The sequence below is a fragment of the Excalfactoria chinensis genome, chromosome 27 (genome assembly GCF_039878825.1).
Source record: "Excalfactoria chinensis isolate bCotChi1 chromosome 27, bCotChi1.hap2, whole genome shotgun sequence".
NCBI lineage: Eukaryota > Metazoa > Chordata > Aves > Galliformes > Phasianidae > Excalfactoria > Excalfactoria chinensis.
Genome location: NC_092851.1, coordinates 841,569 through 854,784, shown reverse-complemented (window position 1 = coordinate 854,784; position 13,216 = coordinate 841,569). Strand labels below are relative to the sequence as shown.

At 50.5% G+C, this 13,216-nt stretch overlaps 2 protein-coding genes across 2 annotated transcripts; both read right to left on the bottom strand.

Annotated features, from left to right (window-relative positions):
• Positions 1-3,085: 3,085 nt before the first annotated feature.
• On the bottom strand, positions 3,086-4,660 carry LOC140263113 (myelin-oligodendrocyte glycoprotein-like). The gene is made up of 4 exons (XM_072357864.1): positions 4,561-4,660; positions 3,866-4,207; positions 3,462-3,566; positions 3,086-3,147 (listed from the first exon to the last, which is right to left on the bottom strand). The coding sequence occupies exons 1-4, from the start codon at positions 4,658-4,660 to the stop codon at positions 3,086-3,088; spliced, it is 609 nt and encodes a 202-aa protein (XP_072213965.1).
• A 2,604-nt stretch (positions 4,661-7,264) lies between these two features.
• Positions 7,265-9,803, bottom strand: LOC140263116 (uncharacterized). The gene is given in 9 exon segments (XM_072357867.1): positions 7,265-7,471; positions 7,545-7,660; positions 7,662-7,730; positions 7,732-7,817; positions 7,820-7,865; positions 8,172-8,297; positions 8,901-8,954; positions 9,314-9,438; positions 9,734-9,803. Coding segments are annotated over 9 exon segments (819 nt in total). The 3' UTR covers positions 7,265-7,344.
• Positions 9,804-13,216: the final 3,413 nt, after the last annotated feature.

Here is a 13,216-nt window from a genome sequence, read left to right as displayed (position 1 = left end):
TGGGGAAGACTCACCAAATGCTTTGGTTCGTTCCACTGGAAAAGAGAAAGAAAAGGAACACGTGATGAGAGGAACATCTCATCCCACAGCTGACACAGATAGGACCCCTTCCTTTTAATTTGGGTAGGAGCGCTCACCCAGCTTAGCAACTTGTTCCTCTGCAACACAAGTAAAAAGAAGTGCATGATGAGAATGGTCAGATGATCACTGCATGGCTGATCACATGGGAGTACCCCAAATCTCTTTGATTTTGGAAGGAAGACTCACCCAACATTACATCCCTTCTCTCTGCAAAGAAAAGCAGAAACAACACATGATGAGAGGAACAGCTCAACCAACATCTCACACAGGAAGACTCCAACATTTTTTATTCGGGAGGGGACACTCACCCATTTCAGAACTGTGGTCCTCTGGAAAAGAAAGAGAAAAAGCAATGCAGGATGATAGCAGCATATCAACCCACAGCTCACATAGGGAGATGTGCTTTTATTTCTACTTTGAGAGGGAGGACTCACTCAGTTCTGCAGTGTGTTTCTCTGCAAAAGAAACAAAAGATAAAGAGGTGATGAGAAGGGTCAGATGATCATCCCATGGCTGATCTCATGGGAAGAACCCACATTCCTTCAGTACAGGGAGGGAGACTCACTCAGATCTGCAACAATTGAATCTATAAAGGAAAAGCAGAAACAGTGCGTGATGAGAAGCACATCTCATCTCACAGCTCCCATGGGAAGATCCCAGTGTTTTTGGAGGGGATACTCACCCATCTCTTCAAAGTGACCCTCTGGCAAAGAAAGAGAAAATCAGTGCATGGTCAGAGGGGGCTTTTCATCCCATACACAGTCCTTTGGGAAGACTCCAGATTCCCTTGGTTCAGTGACTGCTACTTACCCAGCCGTGATCTCTGTTTCTCTGCAAAAATAAGGAGAAAGCACCACATGATGAGGTGGGAGAGCTCATCACCCCATGGGAAACCCCATATTCTTTGGGTCTGTGGAAGAAGGCTCACCCAATACTTTGATTCGTTCCTCTAGACAGAAAAAGAAAAGCAGCGCATGGTGAGAGGAGCATCTCATCCCACAGCTCACACAGAAAGAACCCCTTTTTAATTTGGGTAGGAGTACTCACCCAGTTTTGCAACCTGTTCCTCTGCAAAAGAAATAAAGAGAAATGCATGATGAGAAGGGTCAGATGATCACTCCGTAGCTGATCCCATGGGAAGACCCCAGATCTCTTTGGTTCATAGAGGGAGACTCACCCAACACTGTATCCCTTTTCCCTGGAAAGAGAAAGAAGAAACAGTGCACAATGAGAGCAACATCTCATCCCACAGCTCACACAGGGAGACCCCAGCATTTTTAATATAGGAGGGTGGACTCACCCAGTTCTGCAAATAGATTCTCTGCCAAAGAAACAATAAACGCATGATGAGAAGGGTCAGATGCTCATCCCATGGCTGATCCCATGGGAAGACACCAAATTCCTTAAGTGCAGGGAGAGTGACTTACTCATTTGTGAAGCACAAGAACCTGCAAAGGAAAAGCAGAAACAGTGTGTGATGAGAGCAACGTCTCATCCTAAAGCTCACACAGGCACTCTCCTGTGTTTTTAGTTTGGGAGTGGAGACTCACGTATATTTATGTACTGTTGCTCTGGAAATGGAAAAGAAACGCGGTGCATGGTCAGAGGGGAATTTTCATCCCTTTAGAAGACTCCCAATTCCCTGTTTAGTAACTGCAACTTACTCAGATCAAGATTGCAATTGTCTGTGAAAAAGAAAGAAGAATCTCAGTGTGATGAGGTTGGGCAGCTTCTTGTCCCATGGGAAACTCCATGGTTCATTGTTTTGGGAAAGAAAACTCACTGAATTTTTCTGTTATTTCCACTGGAAAAGAAAGAGAAAAGCAATGCACGATGAGAGGAACGACTCATCCCGTGATCACACAGGCAGCTCCCCCTTTTTCTATTCTTATATGGGAGGGAGTTCTCACCCAGTTTTCTGGCCTGTGTATCTGTGAAAGAAACAAAAAAGAAAAGCACAGTGAGAAGGGTCAGACTGTCATCCCATGACTGATCCCATAAGAGGTTCCTCAATCTCTTTGGTTTGGGGAGGGTGACTCACCCAACTTTGCATCACTTCTCTCTGAAAATGAAAAACAGAAATAATGTGAGATGAGTGAAACAGCTTAACCCACAGCTCACATTGGTAGAACATTGTAAAAAATAGGACTGTAAAGGGAGACTCACTCAACATCAGAGGTAGTTCCACTGAAAAAGAAAGAGCAGAGCAGTCCATGGTAAGGGGGTCAACTACTCATCCCACAGCTGATAACATGGCTCCCCATGAATGGGGAAGGAGACTTACCCAGCATTGCATCTTTTCTCTCTGCAAAACAGAAGCAAAAGAAATGCATGGTCAGAGGAATCAGCTTCTGATCCCATGGCTACTCCCATGCCCAGACCCCAAATCATTTTTTTCTGGGAATTGGCCTATGATCACTCGGGTCCCCAGAAGGAATTAAACCAATAGGAAGGAAAAAAACAAAGCACAGTGGCTGCAGATGATCAGAGAAATCAGCTTCCCATAGGAAGACAAAAAGTTCTTTGGCTTGTCAAGAAAACTCACCCATTCTTTCAGCTTGTTCCGCTGGAAAAGAAAGAGAAGAGCAGTGCTTGGTCAGAGGGGACAGATGTTCACCAGATAGTTAATGTCATGGGGAGACACTGAATTCCTTCTGATTAGGAAAGACACTTACCCAGTTCTTCCTCTTTTCCTTCTGCAAAGTAGAAACAAAAGAAATGAATGGTCAGAGGAATGAGATTCTCTTCCCATGGCTATTCCCATGCCCAGAGCCCAAGTCTTTTTGTTCTGGGAAGTGGCTAATAACCACTTTGGTTCCAAGAAGAAATTAAACTAATAGGAAGGAATGGACAGGGCAAGAATTTTGTATGTGGGCCAATCAGGATCAAGGTATTCCATTACACCAATGCATCCCACAATACCAACATATCCCAAGGCCCCAAGGATCCCATGGACCCAGCACATGGCATAAACCCAGCACTCTGCAGTCTTCTATCAGTTCCATTAAAGGGATTTTGGTGGTGGAAGGGGCTGGAAGGACTCACTCAACACTCTGTAATGCACCACTGGAAAACAAAGCAGAGGAAGAGGTGATCATCAAGGCAGCTTGGATTCGGGGGACATCACCAGAGGGTCTGGACCTTTCTACCTGCTCCACAGGCCAGCCTTGTTACTATCCTCCTACTCCTCTCTTTTTTCCCCTTCCTTCATTCCCAAAAACTAAAGGTAAAAGTTACTTAATGAGCAATATGGGAATCTCAGGAAACATCCCCCTTCCTTCTCCTGTGTAGCTCCATGGAGCAGAGCTCAGCACCACCCCGACCATCCCTGTCCCTGCACAACACCTCTCTGTGCTCCATCCCCTCAGCTCTCAGCTCACCTTGCTTTCTATGGAGAAAAGCAATGCCGACAAGTGACCCAACCAGAAGTGTGATGACCAGAGCCAGAGCCACCTTCCAGGGATGGGTGATCTGGGAAAATGGGTCTGGAAAAATCAACAGGAAAAGGGTTCCCTGTACATTCCCATAAGTGGTAACGCAAGACTCAGACTTTTCAAGTTCACAGAATACAAAGGGCCATCAACCAGGGAGCACAGCCATTGATACACGAAGAACCCCTTCCCAGAAACCCAACCCAACCAACTCATCCATGCAGAAACATCCCCAAATCACACTGTGCACCCGCTGCAACTCCAGAATCTCACGGGGCAATTCAGCCCAAACCTCTTCCAAAGGCTGCTTGTTCAAAGGCAGCTCTCTCACCATGGACACCCCAGCCACTGACCTGACACCTCCAGCTCCACCACAGCTTCTGCATAGTCATCACCATCTTGCACAGCACAGATGTATGACCCACTATCGGCGAAGCTCACTGCAGTGATGAGCAGATCCAGGTTTCCATTAGACAGGCCATTCCTGAGCAGTTCTGTCCTCCCTTTATATTCTTCCATCTGCTCCAGATTCAAACCATTTTGGTAGTGGTGCACAAGACCAGTAGACCCGTTCAGGAACCATCTGATGTCTGAGCTCCAAGCATCCTTGGATGGGGACAAATGACAGCGCAGCACGACGTCCTGTCCCACGATGGCAGTGACATGACGGTTTGGTGCCACCACTGTGAGCTGGGCTGGGCAATGAGAAGGGCACAGAGAGATGGTGAGATGGTGGCTGTGTGAATGTGGGGGCATAGAGCGGCACAGGGTGAGTGGGTGTGTGCTCCATCCCATGTCAAAGCACTGGAGAGGGAGGAGGAGGGAGTGGGGGAGGATTCCTGGGGGTGGGAGCCCACTCACAATGTGTGATGAAGGTGGAGAAGAGACAGAAATAGGACACAAAATCACACGTTTCATGAAAGAACTGAATTGAAAGCAAAACCCAAGCAGGGCTGGGTGCTGCGCATGGGTTCTCCCTGACCCACAGCTGTTTCCCAGCCCCACAGCAACGTCTGTGCCAGGCACAACAGCCCCACAGGACCCCTACCTGATCCCTGATGGAGGAAATGCAGAGCCACGAGATGAGCCAGGAGGGTCCACCAGGGATGGGAGAAACTAGAGTGTCTGCGGCGCGATGTGAAGCCCATCTGTGCTGGAGGAAAGGAGGGGGGAAGGATTTGGAGCAGGAGAGAGAGGAAGGAGACTGAGAAGGAGATGATGGAGGAGATGGAGTAGAAGATGGATAAAAAATGGTTAAATGATGAGAAAAGAAGACTCAGAAATGAGGTGGTGAATGAAATGGAGAAGGAGTTGGCGAAGGAGAAGAAGGGAAAGAAGATTTGGAAAGAAGATGGGGAAAAAGTTTGGGAAGGATATGCAGGAAGAAGCTGTAGGAGATCCTCGGCAAAAGATGTATCCTCCTCTGCGTTCCTTCACTTCATCCTCAGATATGGGGTGAATGGGGATCGAGCGGAAGTGGGAGGATGTGGTCGGCGTTGCTTCACCCCATGTTGCGGGGAGGATAGACGTGATGAAGACAATGATTGGTCAAAGAAAAGGGAAGCTATTGAGAATAGAAGCCTGTCTTTTCCTGTGGGGGCGGAGGTATTTCCTGTTTCCACTATAGGGGGACCAAGTCAGGCATGCCCCGGGTCCCTTTGGCAGAGAAAGCAGTTGCTCGGCTGATAGAGGCTATCGAGAAGAAGGAGCTGAGATCACCTTGGACATTGAATGCACTTGAGTCACTAGTGGCACAGGGTGCTCTGCTCAGATCGACTGATTAAAGCAATTGAGGGCTCTGATCTACCCCGAGCCATGCATGATCCAGTCATAGTGGACTGCTTTAAGCAGTGGCATGTTGGTCTGACAAGCTGCCAAATGCTACAACACAGGTGATATCAGATCTTTTGATGGACGCGGGTAAGATCAGACATGCAGTCCTCCAGAATAGGGCAGCTATAGAATTTCTCTTGCTTGCCAATGGACATGGTTGCCAAGATGTTGAGGGCAGGTGTTGCTTCACCATTTAACTGTTCCACCTCACTGATGTCTGTATGCAGTTATTGGTCCTGACCTGGTTATTGGTCAGTTACGCAAAGCAGATCATGAAGAATGTGCAGCTCAGTTCAGCAGGGTGAGGGGAGATGCCCAGCAGCAGAGTTCCCATGCAGGACGCAGCACTTTTGCTGCCAGCAGCAGGAAGCAGCTTCCCCTCCTTTCCCTGCTGGGAAATCACTCCTTTTTGCTGCCTTTCTTCATGCTTCTCACCCCCGTGTTGCAAACTTCTTCCAGCTCACAGCACACTTTGCATCCCCTCACACATCACTTCTCCCTCCCTCACAACCAGTGGCTCCTGCCTGCCTGCAAAGCAGCTGCTCAGCTCTCCTTTGCAGCCTTTATTCCCACAGACCCCGTGCAAAACCTCCTCCATTGCCATTCTTTCTTCCATTGGCAAGGGATGACAACAAGATCACTCAATTCTCTGCTCATGGTGAGGATGGGAAGGGGGTTCAGCAGAAGCTCTCCATTGGAGTTCTAGATACTGTCCCAAAGCCGCTGCTTTCCTTGCACAAAAGGTGAACCATTTTTGTAGGGGGAGGGCCCAGGATGTGGTTGCGGTGTGAACAAAGCCAGCCTGCTGTTATAATTCACTTCCTTCCTGCTGCTTTCATTTCTGTGGGCTGAACGGGCAGCACGGGTAGACAGCAGCATGGGTCCAACACTTCTATGTCTTCTATGGAAACAGGAGTCCAACAAAACCATCCTGAGATCTACAAGATGAAGGAAATCAATATTGGTGGAGTAATGTGGAATACCCAGCAAAAAGTAAAAGGCAAAAAAGGGGGAAAAAAGAGCAAAATCACATCTGCTCTCTGCTCCACCAGGTCCAAATCAAGCAGGGTGAGAAGGAAAAGCCCCCACGTGCAGCTGCTCATCATTCCTTTGTAGGCAGTGCTGGAGATCCTCGTCTTCCTCCTACTGTTTGAAGTGATAAAGGTGTGACACCAAGCATCCCTATGATGAGGGTACCAATATTTTGGGTATAGAATGCGGGATTTCAGGGTTTTCATAGAATCTTGAGATGCTTCCCCAGCAAAGACCCCATCCTACAAAAGGTGGCACCAATGTTGTACCCTAAGCCAGGCGATGCATAAACTGCCCAACCATTCCAAAGGCATCACCCCATCTTGCTTCGTCCCATTCCCCCAACATTAGCAGGATGGAAAACTAATGATTATAATAAATCCCACCTTTCTGCTCTTTGCATCTCAATGGCCCAATTATTCCCTATTATGTGGCCCAGCTTCCATTCTGGAGTCTCTACCAAGGGACTCTCCCTAATTATGGGACAGCCCTATGGAACTCCAAGGCAGAGCTTCTGTTGAACCCCCTCCCATCCTCACCATGAGCAGAGAAATGAGTGATCCTGTGCTCACTGCTATGGGTCTCACCCCACAGCTGGCACTGCTCCTTCAGGGTCAACTCTGTGATCCTGGCTGCGTCCCCATCCCCTCCAAGATGGATTTCCTATTGCAGGAAGACAAAGGAAATGAAGCAGAGTGGGAACGGGGCAAACAGATGCATTCTGCTTGAACAACAAGCCATGATTTATTTATCCATGTATTTATTAATGCAAGAAATAACACAGGATGATGAGCTGATTGCATGAGTGCATACAGTGATGTCCCCCCATGTGCCCGGGCAGTGCTGGGCTCTGCACGCCCCAAACTCCTTCCAGAGCCGTATTGCAGAGCTTCACCCCAATGCTTGGGGCTTTTGGGGTGGGCACACAGCAGGGGGAGGGGCTGCGTTCCCCTCCATCTCCTACACATTATGGCTGGAGACGTCGAGGTTCTTTCTGGCAGACCCACTCGTGTTCACCGTTACACTCATCCTCCTCCACTTGGCTGTTCTTGAAGGTCCCGCAGTGATTCTCCACCACGGGAAGGTGACCAAAGCTGCCAAAGAAGCCTGTTGGCACCCAAAACACCCGCCTTGAAGGAGGCAGGCAATGCTTGCACAAACACTCACTCTGTGCTGTTGAAGGACGACTTGTCCACCCATTGCCATTCATTGCCGGACACTTGTAATCCAATCCACACCGGCTGATTCCCCACACCTGCCATTTCCTTCAGCTCCTCCTGTAAAAATGGCACCAAAATCCTTCTGCAAGGGGCTGCTGGGGTGCAGGGCCACCAAGTCTGCCTTGTTGGACCCCCAGCAGATGGGATGCGGACAGCAGCCACGCTTGGAATGCTGCCTGGCTCTCATGTAGCTCAAGGGGTGGGAATGGCTTCAGTCCAAGATGGCGGCACCACTGTGACCACCTGAGCTCTGCTTCCATCCTTCATCCTGTTGGAAGGGTGGGAAGGGGACACAACCCCCATGTGCCCACCCCGAACCTCAACCCTGATGCTCTTATATAGCAACAAGCCCAACCCCAATGAGCCTGACCCCAACCCCATGTGCCTACTGCCATGTGCTGACCCCTCACCCTAAAGGCCATCATCCAGACCACAACCCCTCTGCTGATGCTTCAGCCCCATTTGGGTTTGGAAACACTGACCCTCCTGCTGACACCCAGTCACTCCAGAGCACTTTTCTCCCACCAAACCCACACGTTTCCAGGTCCCTTCCAGTTCCCTGCTCTATGCTGACCTTTTCTGCCACGTTCCGGAGCACCACCAGCTGAGACTGCTGATATTCACACTCCTTTTGAGCTCGTGTCCAGATCCCCTTTTCCATGGAAAGCCCGTAGCATCGGTCCCCTACAAGCCTCCAGAACTGGGGGCAGAGCAGGCAGGCAGCAGGGGCTGGAGAGAAAGAGCCGTCAGCATCTGCAGGTGGGAGAAATCCCAGCCAGGAGGATTGCCTTGGCAAGGCCATTACCTGCAGAGCTGTTCCATGTCTGCTGGCAGAAGTACTGCTCAATGGAGCTCTTCTCACTCAGCTCCATCCCATTCCTCCCGCTGGGCTCAGGGCAGTGCAGGGCAGCGCTTGGAGGTGGGGATGTTTGCTGAAAGACTTTGGGGCACAAAGTGGGCTGAGACGTGGCCCTATGGGGACAAGCCCATGGAAAGCAAGCAGGGTTGGGCTTGGATCCTACAGCTCTAGTGCAAACCCTTTCTGGTTCTGGTTGCATTCAGTCAATTCAGCCATATAAAATCATATACCAGCATTGCTTTATCCCCCACCCAGATATAAGCATGGGGTGTTTCTCTCATTGAGTGCTGCTTTGGGATTGCTGGGTGATCACCCCAACCCCATTGCAAAGCCCCAACCTGGCTTTGGGCAGCAAGAAGGTGTTTTCTGCTCAGAAGAGCTTTGGTTTCCTGTGCAGCGGATGTGGTTGGGATCTGGTCACTCACCCCACACGCTGAGCCCCACCAGCAGCAGCAGCAGCAGCAGCAGCTCCAGCATGCAGGCTTTCAGGAAGATTTGGTGCCAGTGGGGGCACACGGTAGGACCTGGAGGAGTCCAACAGTGTGAAAAATGACAATTGGTTCTTAATAAACCATATTTCTAAGTCATTAATAATGATTTCCAAGTCTAATCTCTTTAAATACCCTCTATGTTGGCAGAGAAGTTGATGGTTGCTTTGTTTCCTCCACAATTCTGTGCTCCCAGACCCTTCCCATTGGTTCCCAGGCTGTGTATAAGCAGAACATGATGGCTGCAGTTCTTGATTCCTCCAGTTCTGGGCTTCCCGGTCCCTGCCCAGTGGCTCCCAGTGGTTCCCAATGGGGAAGGAGGTGGTGTAGAGGGCTGACAGCAGCAGGGAGCACGGGATGGGCTCCCATTGGAGGTGGGTTGGACACAGGGACATCGTCTCCATGTGAGGTTTTGGAGGTGGGGAAGGCCCTGCAGGTCCCATAGAGCACAGGGTGGAAGCTCAGCAGCCCCCAGGCCTTGTGAAACCAGCCAGCTGTGGGGCAGCTGGTGGCTGGCAGGACTGGCATCTCTGCAGCCCTCGTGCCACATGGATCCAGGATGCCTTTGCCACCATTTCATGCATCGTCCTCCATTTGCTCACATTGGCTTTCCCGATTTGGGCTGATTTTGGCCCCAAACCATCACACCTCTGGCCATTCCCAGGCTTCATTCAACCCCAGCCCTTCTTTTTCTCCCCTACACCAGCCACTATCAACCCGCAACCCAAAGAACAAGAGCCCAAACCCAGCCTGCAATGAGCACCCACCACACAAAGCACCCCTTACCGCGCTGCCGCTGAGCAGGAGACCAACAGCCCATAGGATGCCTTGAATCAGCGCTCATCAATTCCTCAGCCATGGCTCAGAAGTTCACCACAACGGCCCCAAAATCACAAAGTCCCGCAGCAACTTCTTGGTTGGTGACCAACCCGCCTGCGTCCACTGCCAGGAAATGGCATTGGCTGCGCTTGGTCGTCTTGGTTTTGCCTTCAGATCACAACAGAAGCAAACAGCAACACAACCAATAGGGGTAGATGCAGCCCTGCAGCCTTTCCCTTTGGGGCGCCACGGCCCATGGCTCATCTTGCAGCTCTCTGAGGGATGGAAACACCTCTGGGTTCAGCGGTGGCAATGAGCAACGTGATGCTGAACAGTGGGGTAAGCAGCAAAGATCTGGGAAATCATTGCTAATAAACAACTAAATGTACACATAAGAAATCATAGACCCCAGGTTGGGATAGTTTAGGGCTCAGAGTGTATTGGCTGCTAATCAGGGTGTGGGGAGGAAGGCGATATGTGCTGATTCTGACCCAGCCTGTGGCTCAGCAGCTTGAATAGTGGAAGGGATGGGTTTGATTTGGATTGGGCAATCCCATTCCTTGCCAATGGAAGAAAGGATGGAGATGGAGGTGGGTTTGCACGGGGTCTGTGGGAATAAAGGCTGCAAAGGAGAGCTGAGCAGCTGCTTTGCAGGCAGGCAGGAGCCACTGGTTGTGAGGGAGGGAGAAGTGATGTGTGAGGGGATGCAAAGTGTGCTGTGAGCTGGAAGAAGTGTACAACATGGGGGCGAGAAGCATGAAGAAAGGCAGCAAAAAGGAGTGATTTCCCAGCAGGGAAAGGAGGGGAAGCTGCTTCCTGCTGCTGGCAGCAAAACTGCTGCGTCCTGCATGGGAACTCTGCTGCTGGGCATCTCCCCTCACCCTTTCTCCATCTGCCCTGGTGCATCCACCTGGAAATCCCCCTTGAAAAAGCCAATTTTGTGACCATTTCTTTTTACATCCAGCATCAGACAGACACAGGCAACGGGTTGGGGTCAGCAGGGAGGATTTGGGGTTCTATCTTTTTGCTTGAGCCTGGCTTTGAGTCAATGGGGATAATCCCATTGCAAGGGGTGGGGGGTGTTTAACTGCAGGGGGTAACAATGAGTGGCAATGGGAGGTGATGTGATTGCATGGGGGGAGGTGGGGGGTGGGAAGCCCTGTTTTTCCCCATAGACTGGGGCTGATGTGGCTGTTCTTGTTGTTTATTTATGGGGGGAGGATTCTAGGGGAGGGTTTATCCCTATATTACTCTGTATTTACATTCAGGTCTCTCTTCTTGCCTATCCCTGCCAATGCTGGCACTTCTCCTTGCTGTCTTCTTCAATGGCCATCATCGCCACAGAGGGAGGAATCACTTTTCCTTTCAGTCACTGCCATGAGTTTTAGCACCCAGCAATGGATCCTTAATGGGTCTCTGCTTGTGGGGCGCTGCTGATGGGGGGAAGTTTTGCTTTGCAGGTGAAGTGGAAGAACCAGAATGGAAGAAATGAGGGAATATCCCAACTTTGGGGACACAGAACGGAGCAGGAGGGAAGGTAATAACAGAGCCATGCCCTGAACACACTTCTATATTATAATTGTTATTAATTACTACTTATTTATGAGATTCTGTGATGTTTTTATTGTCATTAATTATAATTAACACTCACTGAGGCAGTATTTGGAGCGAAGAAAAAGCATTTTGGGGGTCTGCTGTTCACACCTGGGCTGCGTTGTTGACCCATTGGAGGTCTCTTCTCCCATAGGTCCCAGCCATAGGCCATGCGTTACCATCCAGCTGACGTTGGCAGCGCTGTTCACGGTGCTGCTCATCACTGCTGTTGCCTTTGCAGGTGAGCGCTGAGGGTTCCAAAGAGCAGAGAAAACCCTTTGGGGTCATGGTGTGCATCCCACGGTGGGATCTGTGCCCTCAGGACGCACAACCTCAGGGCTGGGCCCTATGGAGGATCATCTGTGCCCACACAACCACATACAAGGAGCTGTGCCCTATAAGTGTAGGGCATCAGAGTGGGCAGAAAAACCTTCCTCCACAAGACCAACCCCATCTCTGGGGCTTCTTTGCACCCAGATTGCCCCAAATTGGATTATTTAGGAGAAAAATGGGCTTTTTCTCACTGGTTGTCCAAGAAGCAAGAGATGCTGGCACGAATCTCACCAAGCCCAGAGGTCTGGAGAACCAAAAGAACTCTTTTCTCACCCATTCAGAACTGATAACTCCACCTGAGGGCACTTTGAGGCTGGAAATCCTTTAAACCAGCCATTCTGAAGGCACAGCTGCTGCCATGTCTCATCCCTTTGGCTCTGTCCATGGCAGTGCAGGCATTCCAGCCCCATCCCCAGCCCTGTGCTCAGTGTCCCTTCGACTGGATTGGATTCAGAGGAAAGTGCTACCGCTTCTCAGAGGATGAAAGCAATTGGACTTCCAGCCACAACAACTGCTCTGCTCTTGGGGCTTCCTTGGCTGTGTTGGACAGCGCTGAGGACTTGGTGAGGGGGACACAAAGGAGCCATCAATGGATCTTGGCCTCTTGAGGGCTTCTTGGCTGCTCTCTCAGGGTTTCCTTTCTGATGTCGGGCTGAGGAGGTGGATGGTGGTTGCCTTGAGGGTAGGATGGGTCCATTCCTCAAAACTCAAGGGGAAAAAGGATAAGTCTTGCTATAAAACTATCAAGTAGCCACTCTGCCTTAACTATGATGAGCTTCCATAATGGATTGGGTGACTTCACGCACTGAGATCATGGGTTGAAAGGGTTCTGCAGGGAATGGAACATCCCAAAGCATCCCAGGATCTGTTCCCTCTCTTTGCAGAGCTTTGCAATGAGACACAAAGGCAGCTCCCCCCACTGGGTTGGCCTCACACGGGAAGGCCAAGAGCATCCATGGCAATGGCTGAACCGCTCTCCTTCCTCTCACCCGTGAGTTCCCATCCTTGTCTTGGAAGCTGCAGCTTTTCCAGCCCTCAAATGTTCATTTCTGAGCCTCGGGAGCATTTCTGGTGCTGCTTTATGGGGTGAGGAGATGTGGGGAAGGCGCTTTGCACCGCTTTGAGTCCTAGAAGTTCATTCAGCAGCAGAAGTGGGGCAGGAAGAAGAGATTCCTATTGACTTAATGGTTTTCTGTTTGGTTTCAGCACTGCGATTCCCCACCAGCTGAGCTCTGTCTGTGTCTGTCTGTCTGTCCATCCCTGCAGGTTCCAGGTGCAAGGCGATGGTCCCTGTGCATACCTGGGGGACGCCGGGCTCAGCTCCTCCCACTGCAGCCAGCGCAGGAATTGGGTTTGCACCAAACCCGCCTTGCAAAACACGAGCAAGAAGAACTTGTGCATCAGCACCTGAGCTGCTCCCGGAGCCCAACACGCCGTGCAAGGAGGAAGAAACGAAGGCAAAGAGCTCCGCTTGCAGCTGCTCTCGGAAACAACGGGAGGGCAATGCGCTCCTCCAGACTAAGGCCG